The sequence below is a fragment of the Rhodamnia argentea genome, chromosome 5 (assembly GCF_020921035.1).
Source record: "Rhodamnia argentea isolate NSW1041297 chromosome 5, ASM2092103v1, whole genome shotgun sequence".
Taxonomy (NCBI): domain Eukaryota; kingdom Viridiplantae; phylum Streptophyta; class Magnoliopsida; order Myrtales; family Myrtaceae; genus Rhodamnia; species Rhodamnia argentea.
Genome location: NC_063154.1, coordinates 18,981,300 through 18,998,054, shown reverse-complemented (window position 1 = coordinate 18,998,054; position 16,755 = coordinate 18,981,300). Strand labels below are relative to the sequence as shown.

Below are 16,755 nucleotides of genomic sequence, written 5' to 3'. Positions count from 1 at the left end.
AAGTGTTCAATATTGTCCCTAAACTTAAATTAATAGAAGGACAACATTGGATATTATTATACAGCTCGGGGACTAAATTGAACATGTACCAAAAGTTCATGGATCACTTTAAATTAATTAAAAGTTCAGAAATCACATTGTACATTAGATCAAAGTTCAAAAATTATATTAAATAAATTTAAAGTTTAGGGATTACACTGCATATTAAACCAAAATCAAGAATCATTTGTGTCGTTACCTCTTCTTTTAAAAAGATTACCCCATGTGATTATTCGCATGTCGCAGTAGACTTTTCCCCGACATGAGCTTCGGACCGTTTCCACTTGATATTTTTCTTTTTCACCTCCGTCATGTGGAATTTGTGTCCGATTATTTCCTATATGAAATTATTTTACTTGACATGAGCTTCAGACCGTTTCCACCGGCACCTAACGTCAACGACATGTCAACTATGTTCCAAATTTTGACAAAAAAAAAAAAAACTATGTTCCTAATTTCTACAAAGATAGTTTTTTGTCAGACATGTTTAAACAAATATGACTTATGACGTCTTCAAACATGTGAAACTTGCCACTAATTTGAATTGAAAAAAAATGGGATAGCAAGAAAGGAAAGGAAGTCCAACAAAAGACATAATAAAGGAGAAGGAACGCCAAAGCTAGGCAACAACTCAATAATCTCCGTATCAATTCATAACCGAAAGTCAACTATAGAAATCGGTAAAGCTGGTTTCCTAATCGGATACTATTGAGAACAAAAAATTATCAACTAAAATCTTAATGAGATAATAACAAATCCAAGAAAAAATAAAATTAATCAATAGTGTAACCTCCGTGTAGTCTTAGGCTCCGTTTGTTTTGGGGAAGATAGAGTGATTTAGAAAGCATTTTCCAAAAAATAATCCCATATTTCTCTTACAAAAATGAATGAAGGACAAACATTTGTATCGTCTACGCAAATGTTTAAAATCAATTTTTTGTCGGTAATGATATTTTGCTTTCGTTAACTAATTATTTCAATCGATTCATACCATCATTATCAGGAAAATATTTTCCAAATCACTCATTTCCTGCAAAACAATAGTCTTAATCATTATTAGTTCTTCAGCATTATCCCCTACCGAAAGGAACTCGACTCGGGCGAGTTGCATGGGCACCCTTTCCAGCGAGTCACAACAAGGTTGATTTACACACGAGGAATAACGTGGATGCCCTTTCCAAAGAGTCAAGTAATGTAGCTGCATTGCACATGGATTTAAAATTTAGGTAGCTCTGGAAGCGAACTTCTCTTGATTGAATCTCCTAAAGGAAAACCTCCAAATACAAAATCCTTCGGTAGGCAAATCTCCTAAAGGGACAATCACCCACATTGTATTAGTGACTAAGTTCGCACGATGTCTAATTCCTAATGGGTCGGAGAAAAACTTGTTTATCTCCGGATGTATGACCGGCTCTCGTGGTCGATAATTGTAATCTATCAACAAAACTAAAGTTTTAGTGGAGGAAGGCGACTAATTCCTAATGGGGACTCATTTCGCCAAGAACTCGTTAGAACTACATATAGCATAACCGAATAGATCCGAAAAGCGATTAATCTTAACTGGGATGACATGTATGGCTTTCTAATCTTATGTGCGATCGCCGGTGGAAAAGTCCTATGTAAAAGGCTGAACGAGAGAGCATAATTGGCAAAACTTTGGAGAAGCAATTCAATTTTTATTTTTTTCTGCCTTTCTCTTTCGGATTGATGGAGGGCTCATTTTTCCGTGTGTCTAGCGGGGCCCTCCTCTTACTCTCTCTCCATGTCCTCATGATCCGCTTCATGCACGATGGTTATACTTATGGAGCAAAAGGGAAGATTGCAAGCTACACCGTGTCGCTTAGCTCTCTCTTGCCTTCTCCTTCTTGCTCACCTTCCACTACCAAAGGTCTCTCTCTCTCTCTCTCTCAAAATCCAGGGATTTACTTCAATCTATATCTCTATGTGGGTTCATCGTAGTCTTTGTTACTGTTGACTATGTCTTAATTTCTTTATGAGCTTGGGCCAACGTTACTACTCTTTTTCGCAAGTTTTTTAGATTAAGAAGCAAAGACAGAAAGAGTCTTTAGTTTTTTAGCAACCCTTTGTAATCCTTCTCCTTCTTGCTCACCTTCAAGTACCAAAGGTGGGTCTCTCTCTCTCTCTCCCCGCTTGGTCATTGGAAGTCATGCCTTGCACCCGTGAGTTGCCATGGATTCCTTCTCTTTTTCACACGAGATACTTTTGTTTGGTTCCGATCCAACTTGGCCAAGTTGGCTTCGCTTTAAACTATTAATGAGGGAAATTAAGAGGTGAGAGGGTGATTAGAAGAAGACATATGGTAGGTGATCCGTCTCTTTTGCATTTGCTCGCGCCGAATAGTTGAAATTGCATTTCATTGAGAGGACTTCGTCATACAATGATGGTGGTCATAATTCTAATTGAATAATGTTGATAGAAAATGACGAAATAATTAAAACAAATGAAAGGAGAAAGTGGGAATACATGTTTAAGAGGTTGACCAAACCAAAACAAAGTCTTTGTTGAATGGAAAATGGAAGATTCTAATTTATTTTTTTTAACTAGCGGAATACCAACTTAATATTTCACCTAATCTCTTACTCTCATATGATATGCTTTTAGTCGGCAACGGGAAGTCAACCTTGGAGGTAATTCACAAGCATGGCCCATGCTCTCGGCTTGTGCAAGGCCCCCGTCCTCTAAATCACACAAAAATCTTGCTCCAAGATGAATCAAGGGTCGGCCGGAGGACACCACACCAAGAAAGGACCTCACTCTCATTTTCGACACTGGCAGCCCCGTCACGTGGACCCAGTGCAAGCCGTGTGGGATCTTGCTACACTCAGCCCGACCCGATCTTTAACCCGTCGCACTCGTCATCCTATGCTAATATCTCGTGCACCTCGCCATCATGCTCTCGGCTTGGCTCGATCGGTAAAAATCAACCACATTTGAGATGCTTAAAAATTTATGATGTCTTATTAGAATGTTCTTCAAACATTGATGAGGAATCTCCGATTCTAAAAATTGAAAACTAGCACAAGATTGACTAGAACTAATCAAAGCAAGGTGTTGTGCTCTTCGATCTCTAGGTAGTTCGCGATGTAGCAGGTCGACATGTCTATATTCAATCCACTATGGCAACAATTCGTCTTCGATTGGCTTCTTTGCAACCGAGAAGTTGACAATATCGCCGAAGGAGGTGATTGACAATTTCGAATTTGGCTGCGGTGAGAACAACCAAGGCCTCTTCGCCAGAGACGCAGGGTTGATCGGACTGTCGGACGATAATATCTCCATTGTGGAACAAACCGCGGACAAATATGGCAAGTATTTCTCCTACTGCTTGCCCTCTTCCACTAGCTCCACGGGATACTTGACTTTCGGCAAGGAGGGTGGAGCGCCGAGCTTAGTTAGCTTCACACCATTATCGACGGTCCAACAAAGCTCGCAATTCTATGGAATAAGTATAGTAGGAATCAGTGTAGAAGGGAATCCTCTATCCATACCATCTATGGTTTTTTCAAATGGAGGTACCATCATTGACTCGGAAGCTGTCATTACCCGATTGCCTCCGACGGTTTATAGAGCCTTGAGAACCGCATTCGGGAAAGCAATGGCGAATTATACGAGGGCGCCAACGGTTTCCCTTTTCGATACTTGCTATGACTTCAGCAAAGAGAGCACGGTCGCGATCCCATCGATAACGTTCTCTTTCGCCGGGGGAGTCGACCTCGATTTGGACCCTAGCGGGATATTTTACGTCGTGAAGGCCTCGCAAGTTTGCCTAGCGTTTGCAACGAATGGCGCCGATAGTGATCTGGTCATTTATGGTAATGCACAACAGAAAACGTTTGAAGCCGTGTACGATGTTGCTTGAGGAAAGCGAGGGTTTGGTTCGAATGGCTGTTCCCGAGATGCATAGGTTAAAAATTAAAGTTGTTTATAAGATACGCTTGATGACAATTAGGAGAATCGCGTATTTAATATGTCATCATAAAAAAAAGTTGGCCAATCTTGATCAAATGTTATGAATCTTAACTATTACAAATCAGGGATACCACTAATATATAAATTAACTAAACATAAATGTCGGAGATGTCCATATTTCTAAGAATTTCTGCTAATCAAAGACGGAGGAAAATATGACCAACTTAAGAAAAGATTACGAGCCTCTAAAATCATAGAGACGTCGTAAAATGACCCAAATGTCCCTACTTCCTCGTGGAATTTACCACAAAAATACAAAGACTCGGACCCAAACCTATACTTCATCCTAAAATGGCCTCCGTCCCCACAGTGTGTCGCTTGCCCACCGTCGCTCGTGGCCTGTGAATTGTCAATGTTGGATTGTAATCAGAGGGTCTCACAGTGGTGGCAACTTTAACAATTACCGTGAAACAATGATAAGCCACACAAAAATGTTGGCAAAACGGTCAAATTCAGATTAGTAATATCGAATTATAGTTAGTAATGAACACGTCACGAAAAAAATGCCAATAGATTATGAAAATAGTCGGTAAGATTTTAACTACAAATATGTGTTTGAATTGGTCAAAACCGATGGAGCAAATCTCCAAGCAATCTTTCATAATCTGTGTCAATTCCATTGATATAGCCACTCTTCCACTATCTATGCTGATATTTTAGATTCTTACCCTTTGTAATATATTTTCAATTTTAACTTTCCCGCTCATTGAATACTATAAATATAATACAAATCTCCACACCAAAAAGTGTGCAATCAAATTCGATTCATAGCTTTTCAAAAACCACCAAAATAAAATTTGGTAAGTGACTAAAATTAGCTGATAATTAAATGAGAGGAATGTTGGTAAATCAATCAAATTGTGGTTTGTAACTCGAGTAGAAAGTAGTAACTTCAATACAATTGATAAACCTAACTATCCGAATTGATTCATTCTCAATAGCCATAAGATGATAATCATAACAAATATTGACAAATTGTTTTAGAAAAGGGTTAATACCATGAAAAATCTCAAACTGGTACACCAATAATAAATTTATCCCAAACTACTTTTTTAACTATGAAAAACCTTAAACTGGTACACCCGTGATAAATTTATCCCAAACTATTTTTTTGACAACAAAAAATCCTAAACTGGCACATATGTAATAAATTTACCATAAACTAAACTTTTTGACCACGAAAAACTCCAAATTGATACACCCGTGACAAAGTTACCCTCTATTAAATTGGATTAATACCACGAAAAATCTAAAATTTATACACTTGTGACAAAGGATAAAACCCGAAAATGGTGAACCACTACGTGCTATCCAATTTAGCAATTTGAAGCTTAAATTTAAGGAAAACTAACAACGGGTAAAATTGTCACATGTGTTCCAGTTTGGGGTAAATTTGTTACAAATGTACCGGTTTGGGTTTTTTGTGATAAAAAAAATAGTTTAGGGTAAATTTGTCATAAATATACTAGTTTGGAGCTTTTCGTCATATTAACCATTTAGAGAAATAGTTAGTAGTATCAGAAATATTATATATTGGTACTGCTTAAAACCAAACATCATAAAAATAAAAAAAAAATTGGTAACTGACTAGAGATAGTTGATAACAATGTTGACGATTGTTAGTAAGCTAGTCAGATTAAGTTGATAATTTCCTATAAAAGTTACTAATTAGAAAATGGTCTGATAGTATATTATTTGATAGTTGCCAATGTTTGAAGTGTAACTCAATGTTGGTACAATTTAAAACCAAACAACTAACAATTTAATACGGTACAAAAACGATTTAGGATAATAAAGTGACAAATGTTGGGAAATAAATCAAACTAATGTTGGTTTGTAATATCTGAATTATAAATAACAATGGGTTTCCTTTTCAAAATGAAGAAAAATAAAAAAAAAAATTGGTAACAAGCTAAATCTAATTAGTGATTTAATGTCGGATATGTTGATAAATCAACCAAATTACGGTTAACAGTTTCGAATAACATTTAGTAACTTCAACGTATCCGAAAGACACAAAAATAAATATCAACAGACTATTTAGATATTTGGTATTAGTAAAAGTATAAATAAATGTCGGTACTTTTCAAAACCAATCAATATAAAAGAAATGTGGTTAGTGACGAAAATCAATCGATAACTTAATATGAGAAATGTTAGTAATTCAGTCGAATTAACAAATACATTGGTAAGCCACAAAACAAATTCAGCTTGATCATTAAAGTAGTTGTTTATGAATTATCAATAACTGGCGGTACATTTCAAAGCATGTGAGACACAAAGTTGTGAGTAACTAACATTAGTTGGTACCTTAATGTGACAAATGTATCGACCAAACAAAATGTAACAAATGTTGATGTATTAGTCAAAATAAGAATAATTTCAAATGTAATAATTTCAATAAATTGGTCGATCGCAAAAATGAAGGTTGGTTAATATTAAAACAATTGGTAATTTTGGAAGTATAAACACATATTGGTACCTTCAAAACCAAGCAGGATAAATGGAAGTTATTTAGTTGCTTGTTGTGACAAATGATGGTAAATTAGTTAGATTAAGGTCAGTAATGCGTATAGAACTTACTAACTTCAACATGCTATTAAGACACAGGAAAACGTCCAGAGATATAAAATCATTGGGAACTTTGGGAAGAATATAAACGTTCGCAATTTATGAAACAAAAAAAGATAAAATGTTGGTGACTACAATTAGCTGTTCTTTTAAGATGATCAATGTTGGTAAACGAGTCAATTTAGTTTGGTAGTTTCGTATAAATACTACAAGCTTCCCGCCGGTAAGCCACAAAAAGAAATATTGGTTTATTATCACAGTCGTTTGTAATTTTGAAAGTATAAACAAATGTAGTACGTTTAAAAACAAGGCGAGATAAAAAACTTTATTAGTGGTTAAAATTAGTTGGTATTGTCAATTAGTCAAATTGAGGTTGCTGATTTTGTATATTGATTAGTAACTTTAATGCGTCGTAGATTATTGTTGGTATTATGGAAAATAATTGCTACTTTTAGAAGAATAATTAATATTAGTATTATTGAAAAAAATTAAAAAAAAATTGTTAATTGGCTAAGGTTACTTATAATGTGGCGGAAGAACACCTCAAGTGTCAATATTTTTGTACAGGCACTTTGGTGCCAATATATAGCCACAACGAGGCCTAGCCATGGTTGGTTGAGGCCTCATAGAACCATAGCGAGGGTTGGCCAAGGCCGCATAGACCCATGATAAAGCCGTCCTCGTTGAGCTGTCACTAGGTGAAGTTGGCCTCACCGTGGTCTATGAGGCCTTGGCAGGGGTCACCGAGGCTTGGTGACCTCGCTCCGCCATTCCCCATCCTCTCCAGCCATTGCCGACGATGGTGGGCAGCGGTGGCGAGGGCTATGCAAGCCCTCACAGCTCAACTTCTCTTTTTTTTTTTATGATTTTTTAGCTTAGTTTTATGTTTAATTTTAATTTTTTTCAAAAACTTATTTTTAAGGTTAAAAGTCCACTAGCTTGATTTAGCACTTAAGTGACCACATAATGTTAAAAAATTAAATCGACCAAAAAATGTTAAAAATTTTAAAATAACTAACACATATTTAATTTGCCAAAATTCTTGCCATTGGTACTTAAGTGATCATTTTTTTCTCCGATTTAGCACTTAAATGAGCCGGCGAAAAATGTTTGCACCAAAGTGAGCACTACACACAAATATTAACACTTTGGGTGTCCTTCCGCCCTTTTATCAGCATGATTTTTTGTGCCACTTGAACTTATGAGAGAAAAGTCATTGGGACAGTAATATATCCCTACAATGCCTTTGGGGCAGAACATCGAGTGGTTAATTAACCACCAAGATATGCACAAAATAAACTTGAGGTAAGATGATTTAGTTTTGTTGAACGAAGACCTTCAAGTGCAAATGGTAGGAGCAAGGATTGGAGACTCGCATCACAAGGGACAAGGGAAGAATTTATAGGGAAGAAACCAAGAAGAATGATATGGAGCGCTTTAAAAGATTGCATAGTAAGCATTAACTTAGTAGGATAGTTCTTGATTTGTTCTTGTTGTATTGATTTTCTAGAATCTCATTAAGATTTTAGTTTATAGTGTTCATAATTAGTAGTTATAATAGTTATACTATCTTAATACTACATATATTGGTGTTAATGCATTATAAAACCATAATCAATCATCAAGAATGGGAATAGGACACTGCAAGTGCCATAACTTTTGTACGACACTCACTTGAATACCGTAACTTCGAAAAAAATGTCCACTTAAGTGCCATGACTTGTGGTGAATGCCTTTAGAAAGTTATGACACTCAACTCATCAATTGAAAAATGATATAGCACTTAACTCATCAATTGAAAAATGATATAGCACTTAAGTGATTGGAAAAAAAAGTTGTGGCAACCAAGGGGACATTCCAAATCTTTAGCAGCCGAGAGAGCAGCATAAGGAAATTAACACGAAGAAGTTGATCTTCCAAGGCATCATATTGGAAAGCAGTTAAGGAATGTTGCTCCAAATTCCAATATGGTGTCAACCATGAAAATATTGCTTGAAGAACAACATAATGACGTAGTTAACTATAATGTGAATCACATGTTAGATATGATCAAACCAATGATCATCAGTCCTGTGAATAATGCCTTGTCAAAGCTAGGATCGTCCAGTCAACCTCTACAATTCCAAGCAAAGTGAGTGGCAATGCTTATAATATCTCTCCATTTATTGATGCTAATATTATTGGTCAGAATAGTCAACCCACAGTAAGAGGGCCAAATACTCTAAAGAAACTTTAACTTTAGCTCTTGTCCCGATTATACATTTTTGTCTCATGAAAAACATCAAATTTTATGTCTAGTTTAGATTTTACCTAAACTTTTTTTGTCCTATAAAAAACCTTCAACTTTAACTCATGTCTCAATTCTAACGTAAACTTTTTTATCTTAGAAAAACTCATAACTTTAGGTCTTGTCCCAATTTTACTGTCCAATCTTAATTTTACCATAAATTTATTTTCAGTCTCATAAAAACCACATATTTTACTTGAGTCACGAATCTGTTCACTAACCCTCCATCCAAAATTTTTCGTTGACAATCGAGAAATGGAAAACTCTCAAACATGAGCTATTCAAATGTCCCGAGCTCAAGCTTTCTGATTGCGAAAGATGGAGCATTCTCAAGCATGAGAGATCGAAGATTGAGTGCAAAATCACTTAGGACAATTTTAAAAGGAGGGTTGATTGAGGCAGATTTAAGACTCAAGTAAAAATTAATGATCTTTTATGAAACAAGAAAATTAGAGTAAAATAAAAACTAGACATAAAGTTAAGATTTCTTTTATGAGAAAAAAATAAAGTTTAGGGTAGTATTGTTACTAGACCTAAATTCGAGGATTTTTTATGCTAAAAAAAAATTGGAGTACAATTGCGATTGAACCTAAAGTTGGAAGTTTTTGATGGACAAGAAAATGTTTATGATAGAATTGAGACTGCACCTAAAGTAGAAATTTTTTTTAGATGAAATTGAAAAATCCATTTTCTAAAATTTTGTTTATTGCTTGGCTGTGAAGTTGCTTGGGACCGATCAATTAAAGAAAATTCTTTTGGCCAAGATTTCTCTTGTAAGTTTAAGTCTTTTGAGTTTCTTGACTTACCTCGCAATAAAAATGCTAATACGATACTCAAAGTTGGGAAATTTATTCCTAATTCTTGCACTCTTAAATATGCTTGACAAAATCGACTACTGGCTATATAATTACATATGTAGACAATTGGAAGGGGTCATTGATTTTAGGTGCCGATGGGGCTTTCTCCATTAATCGAGCCTATTCTCAAAATTAAGATTGATTTTGAAACCTTTGAGCAAGAACTCTGTTGGTTTTGCATAAAATGATTAATTTGGAAAATTCTTTTCTTTAAAAATGATTGGTTAAAATAATTAGTCAATAAAAAAGTTTCCATTATCGATAATAATTTATGTACAAATATTTTCATTCACGAAGTTGCTTATTTTTCATTGCCAAATTATTTCGACCGATCATTATTCTGAAAATGTTTTTCCATTTATTCATTTTTTGCTGAATAAAAGTCATTTGCGACAACCGACTTACAAACTCCGTTCGACTTATATCATCGTCCTGATGAAAATATGAGGCTGAACGTCGGTCTGATGCATGGGCTGGTGACAAAAGTGTAGGGACGGCATGTGATTGGTCATATCTGTCGGGACTCGGGACAAATTGATTAAAGTGTTTGAGTCCCACAACCTTATGCTCTTGACGTGAACAATATGTCCACGTTTGGCCCACAAAGAAACGCCAAGCAAACGCCAGTCTTATGTCCTGCAAGTGCTCGTGCTTTGCGTGCAAAATGGCCCATAGAAGTATCGATATGAGTCATTGATCTACTTTTTAACTCATTTTTATACACTTGAATCATATATAGATTTACTAAATTTAAAAAAATGGTAAAAAATGGGTTTAAAATTATAAAGCATATTCAAATATATATTTTAGTGGGTTTTAGTTCAATCTAATTTTTACCTATTTTTGACCCATGGGCTACAGCTTTCCATGCCCCCGTTGGCCCGGCCACCACCCGCCCACCACCGCCTGCCGCCGCTCACCCCCGCCTCCATTGTGTTCTAGTCGCACGACCCGGGCTACTCTCGTTTGCTGCTCGACCGAGCCCTGAATTTAGACTCTGTCACTCTATTTTCTCCTCTTTTCTCTATTTCATTGAGGAAATAGAGAAGACAACGGAAAATCAAAATGCGTCGAGCTTTTTCTTGGTTTTGATTGGGTGATTTCTGTTTTACTTTATCTTTCACTGAGATGGGAACGGAACGGTGGTGATGTGGTCAGAAAAAAGGTCGTGGTCGCCTTTGCAAATGACTTCATTTTTCATTTTCTTTAGCACATTGCACAAGTTTGTTTAGGATTACGGTAATAGCATAGATTACGCCGATGTACGTTTAGAATTGTTGTAAACTCGTAATCATCAGTGAACTTGGTCATCATTTGCTTATGACAATACAAGAATGTTTACCGGGCAATCACCCATTGTTCTGCAGTAGCCCAACATTCGTTAACACTTAAAAGTTTTCATTTCGCTGCGACATCATTTGAATATCGTGAGAAAGAAAGTTGCTGACAATTACGAAATTAGTGCAAAAGAATACTTTTCCTAGCAAGCACTTGAATATATTTGCTAATAATTAAGTAAGCAAAAGTTGCACTTTTTTAAAATGTGGGTTTTTGTACTTTTTGTGTAGATTTGCTACTCTGCAAAATTAAGTCATTATATTTGGGTAAGTGAAACATTACTCGAGAAGCTACTTGACAAGGTTGAAAGGGACCAACAAAACCCCCGAGCATGAGATATTCAAGACCAAACGCAAAATCGAAGATTCAAGAACAAGATAGAAGGACGACTCTATAAGAGCAATTGAACAAAACCAACCCTAATTGCTTTAGTTTTTACCAAATTTAAGATCCAAGAGGACGTTGTTCGGACTGATAGGGAAATTCATCTCCAAAAGACGTCTTGTTGGATCTGAAATTTGGGGAAAAACTATAGCAATAACCAAGAAATGCCATGTAGGGTCACTAAGGGAGATTTTGGATGAAGAGTTTATGAGGGCAGATTTGTGACTCAAGCAAAAGTTAGTGATTTTTTATGAAACAAAAGGTTACTGTTGAAATGGAAGTTGACCTAAAGCCGGGGTATTTTATGAGACAAAAATATAGGGTAAAATTGGGATTAGACCTAAATTTTGAGGTTTTTTATGAGACAAAAAAAAAAGTTGAGAGTAGAATTAGGACTGGACCTAAAGTTGGAAAATCTTTATGAGAAAAAACAAAATTAGGGTGGAGTTGAGACTGTAGCTAAAGTTGGGGTTTCTCGGCCTAAATGCTCAATAGTGTTTGTCAACAAAATTGAAATTGAGCGGAGGAAGGCGGCCAATGCCAACTGGCGGCTCGTTCCTCCAATAACTAATTAGTACAAAATAAAAAAAAAAATGAACGAATTGACGGAATGATGTAATAAATCTTAAGAAGGACGACGTGCATGGCTTTGTAATCTGATGCCCTATTGCCGGTCGAAAATCCTCTATAAAAGGCTGAACGAGAGAGCATTAGCGGCAACAACTTGGCAAAGCAATTCATTTCTTTCTCTTTCATATTGATGGAGAGCTCCTATTTCTGCGTGTTCAAGGGGGCTCGCCTCTTTCTCTCTCTCCAGATCCTCATGATCTGCTTCATGCACAAAGGCCATACTTATGGAGTGGAAGGGAAGATTGCAAGCCTTACTGCATCAATTAGCTCTCTAATGCCTTCTCCTTCTTGCTCGCCTTCCACCAGCAAAGGTCTCTCTCTCTCTCCCCCCACGGAATTGTTCGTTGTTCGATTTATCGATTATGCATGGATGTGTGTTGTACTTATGTTCGACGGGAAAGTGATGTTTTGGATCATGAATGAACTTGAACATGAACGAGATTGGTTAAATTCGGCGCCAATGATAATCATTGAACATGAATCATAAGAAAAGAGGGAAAGTGTACTGCTCTCCATTGAGTCCTAGAAAGTCATGCCTTGCACTGCGAGTGACTACGGACTCTTCCTATTTAACACAGTGCTTTTTTTAGTTCCAGTCCAGCTCGGCTCGGCACGTCGGCCTTGGACGAGCTCGTCCCTCGCATGTGGTCGGTCGCTGGCAATCGCCGTGGCCAGCCGCCCTCAAGGAAAAAGAAAAAGCAAAAATTAAGAAAAGAAAAACAAAAATTCAAAAATTGAACTTTTTTTTATTTAGATAAATTCATAAAATTAAAATCATTTTTCAAATAAGATCTAAACACAGGAAAACGTTTTTGTCATATATTCAAAAAGCTAAGCCTTTTACTACATTTAGTGGATGACTTGGTCCCCAGTCAACTTTCATTACAATTATTTAAGAGTTGTCTGGAAAAGTAGAAGGATCTTTTCTTTTACCAACGCGTTATCATCTTGCGGTTTCGCATGATCTCTTACTCTCACGTTACATGCTTTTTTAGCTAGCAGCCGAAAGTCGACCTTGGAAGTAATTCACAAGTATGGCCCATGCTCTCACCTTGTTCAAGGCCCCAATCCTCTAAATCACACCAAACTCCTGCTCCAAGATGAATCAAGGGTCAAGTGGATTCAGTCCCAATCCTCCAACAGCGGCGACGGCCTAGAAGGTTCGGCCGCGGCCAGACTTCCGGCGAGGTCCGGCGTAACCATCGGCACTGGCAATTACGTGGTGACAATCGGCCTCGGCACGCCGAAAACGGACCTCACTCTCGAGTTCGACACCGGCAGTCGCCTTACATGGACCCAGTGTGAGCCATGCACCGGATCATGCTACAATCAGGCCGAACCGCTCTTTAACCCATCTCAATCGTCGTCCTATGCTAATATCTCGTGCACCTCGACGTCTTGCTCTCAACTTGGTAATAATATGTCTTACCAGAATGTTCTTGAAGCATAGATGAGGACTCAAAGTTTCATAGAGTGAAAAACCATCAAAAGAATAACTAGAACTAATTAAAGCAATGTGTTGTGCTCTATCTTTAGGTCATTATTCGGGATGTTCCGGAACGACATGCCTATATTCCATTCGATACGGCGACCAATCAACTACGGCTGGCTTCTTCGCAACCGAGAAGTTGACTCTAACGCCGACGGAGGTGATCAACAATTTTGAATTCGGCTGCGGACAGGACAACCAAGGCCTTTTCGGCAGAGCAGCAGGTTTGATGGGACTATCAGATGACAAGATCTCCATCGTACATCAAACCGCGGCCAAATATGGCAAGTATTTCTCCTACTGCTTGCCCTCCTCCTCTAGCTCCACCGGATACTTGACTTTTGGCAAAGACAGCGGAACATCGAGCTCGGTTAGCTTCACCCCGTTATCAAAGGTCCCACAAGGCGCGCAGTTCTACGGAATAAGTATCGAAGGAATCAGTGTAGGAGGAACTCCCCTGTCGATACCATCGACGGTTTTTTCAAGTGGAGGCGCCATCATCGACTCGGGAACTGTCATTACCCGATTGCCTCCGACAGCTTATAGTGCCATGAGAGATGCATTTAGGACAGCAATGGCGAAATACACGACGGCACCGGCGTTTAGCCTTTTCGATACTTGCTATGACTTTAGCAAAGAGAGCATAGTCGAGGTCCCACTCATAACGTTCTCTTTCGCCGGCGGAGTCAAAGTCCATTTGGACTTTAGCGGAATGTTTTACTTTATCAAGGCCTCTCAAATTTGCCTAGCCTTTGCAGCGAATTCTGCTGATAGTAATCTGGGCATCTATGGTAACACGCAGCAGAAGACGTTTGATGTTGTCTACGACGTTGCCGGAGGGAAGCTCGGTTTCGGTTCGAATGGCTGCTCCTAAGATGGATGTAATAAAACGAATGCTATTTATAGATATACTCGATGACACTTAGGAGTATCCGAAATGAATGTGTCATCGTGAGTTAAACGTTCTGAATAGTAACTACTGCAACTTGAGAATAATGGAAGTGCTCTCTCTTACTACGCCCTTCTTTGGTGTCGTTCGACGTCAACATGTGTGAGTTACAAATTTATACCATTGATCGTAAAAGTATATCACGTAACGGATATACCTTGTTTTCGACAGATTAAGTGCCTCCGAAATGTGGCCTTACGAGAATTGTCGTCCGTTCGAGTGCGAGGGAGTCTCAGGAGAGTTAGTATTCCTTTTGAGAGTGTTTGGAAAATAAGTGGAAACTGACGTTCTGAGGAACTAACTTACGGTCCTCTTTTCTCTTATTCAAATAAAAGACAACTGCTCTCCAATAATCTCCGGTAACCGCCGTGGGTTATATGCCCATTATGGGCGTACAATATGGGATCATGGGCATCAGGGGTGGATTAATCAATTCAAATCAATTAATTTCAACATATGACTAGTATGGAAATTTAACTAAACATAAATGTGAGTGATGTCCATATTTTTAAGAATTTTTTTCAATCAGCGATGAAGGAAAACATGAACAACTGGAGAACGAATTACGATCTTTCCTATGTGCTTCCGAATAATTTTGAAGCTTATGAAATAAATGTTTATCATAGTACGTGAGAAGAAATCTCCATTTGCTTACAGTGGTACTCCTTTTACGTTTGCAAAGAAAAGCTTGCCTTGCATTTTAAGCCCGTCCATCGTCTCGACAAGTTTCTCTACTTCCTCAGCCCAACCAAAGAAGGCTTCAATCGCAACGTGGATCTTCTCGTATTCCATATGCTCTTGCCGTTGGGTGATTGTGGTTCCTTCTATGGCATCCCTAGATTAACTCACTGAGGTATAGTTCACTTTGACCGGTCTCATACCAAATCTCTCGGTTTTGTCCTTTAACTACAGGTGGGCACCTTCCTCAAAGATCACCCCAACCCATCCCGGGAGTTCTCCCAACTGAGCACCAAAAGACAAAATCTTGAGGCTCCGTATGGGACGGATCATAGCGGACAATAACTCAGTGAGTTAATTACGGGATGTCACGCCTTCCATCCCCATCTCCGTCTCTGTGTCCCGATTCTCTTCCGTAGACTTGCCTCCTAGGTCGGTGATTTAGGTACATGTTATTTTCATCTTCATCTTTACATAGAGTGAAAGCCGAATGGAGTAGAATTGATTTGGCAAGCAGCCACCAAAACTCGAGGAATAGAATCTCCGGCACGCCAGAGACATTTGATTCTCAAGTGTAGAACCTAGTTTTTAATCTTTATATATTTGTCCGAACATGACGACATAGTTGAATAGAGCTTATCGAGAGCTTTTTGACAATATCCAATTTGTCAAAACTTGACAGTCGGATCTCAAGTTACACTATTTAATCAATTAAGGCCCGATTGAACCCAAGAATGCACCAGAAACCCACGAGGCATGAGAAATTCGGCCACCATTACAGTTAAGTCTCACTTGGCCGAATATGCTAGAGGTTCTAGGAGGATGGGACTCTTCAAATTTCAAGTTAATTCAAAATTTTATTAGTTTGGGAGTCCTATCCTAATTAGAGTTTTGATAAATTAGGACTCTAGAGATCTAACGGCTCACATCTAATACTATCCTACCTAGGTTAGTTAATCCTACGGTCCATAACTAATCCTACTCCTACTAGGATTAGTGAGCTAAAGTCTGTATAAGCAACCTTAGCTCTAGGGTTGGCTCATTTACACACTATCAGAAATTTCGGTACATTCAAGAGGAAATTCTGAGCAAAGGAGTTTGATTGTCTCCCTCGAGATCAAGACAGTCCTCCTCGATCCTAGCTTAACCGAGATAATTCTTGGCTATGCTTCCTCCTTGCGTGCGACACCATCACCCCCACTGTGCTCAGCCGCCATCTCAGCCACTGTCGATCCCTGCTCAGCCACCGTCGGTCCTTCCTCTGCCATGGAGTTCCATCATCCGCCGTTCAAGCCGGAGTAGCTTCCATCCTTCCAAGCTCACAGCGCCATTTATCCAAGCTCAATCCTGTCGGAGCTTTGCTGTCCAGCAGTGTTGGCGCTACTGTTAAGGCTTGATTGAGGTTGATTCGGCCCGCTTTTTTTTATCAATACTTGGTCACTAACTTGTGTGTTGCTTGGTGTTAGAGTCCCTTACCGTTTAGAGCTCGAATCAAGCTCAAAAGGTACCGTTTTGAGGCGATTATCGGAGCTTGCGTAGATGC

At 38.2% G+C, this 16,755-nt stretch overlaps 1 protein-coding gene and 1 pseudogene across 1 annotated transcript; both read left to right on the top strand.

Annotated features, from left to right (window-relative positions):
- Positions 1-1,746: 1,746 nt before the first annotated feature.
- On the top strand, positions 1,747-3,964 carry LOC125315234 (annotated as a pseudogene).
- Positions 3,965-12,211: 8,247 nt separating this feature from the next.
- LOC125315015 (aspartyl protease family protein At5g10770-like) lies at positions 12,212-14,623 on the top strand. Its single transcript, XM_048278770.1, has 3 exons — positions 12,212-12,407; positions 13,092-13,508; positions 13,633-14,623. The coding sequence occupies exons 1-3, from the start codon at positions 12,227-12,229 to the stop codon at positions 14,457-14,459; spliced, it is 1,425 nt and encodes a 474-aa protein (XP_048134727.1). The 5' UTR covers positions 12,212-12,226; the 3' UTR covers positions 14,460-14,623.
- The last annotated feature ends 2,132 nt before the right edge of the window (positions 14,624-16,755 follow it).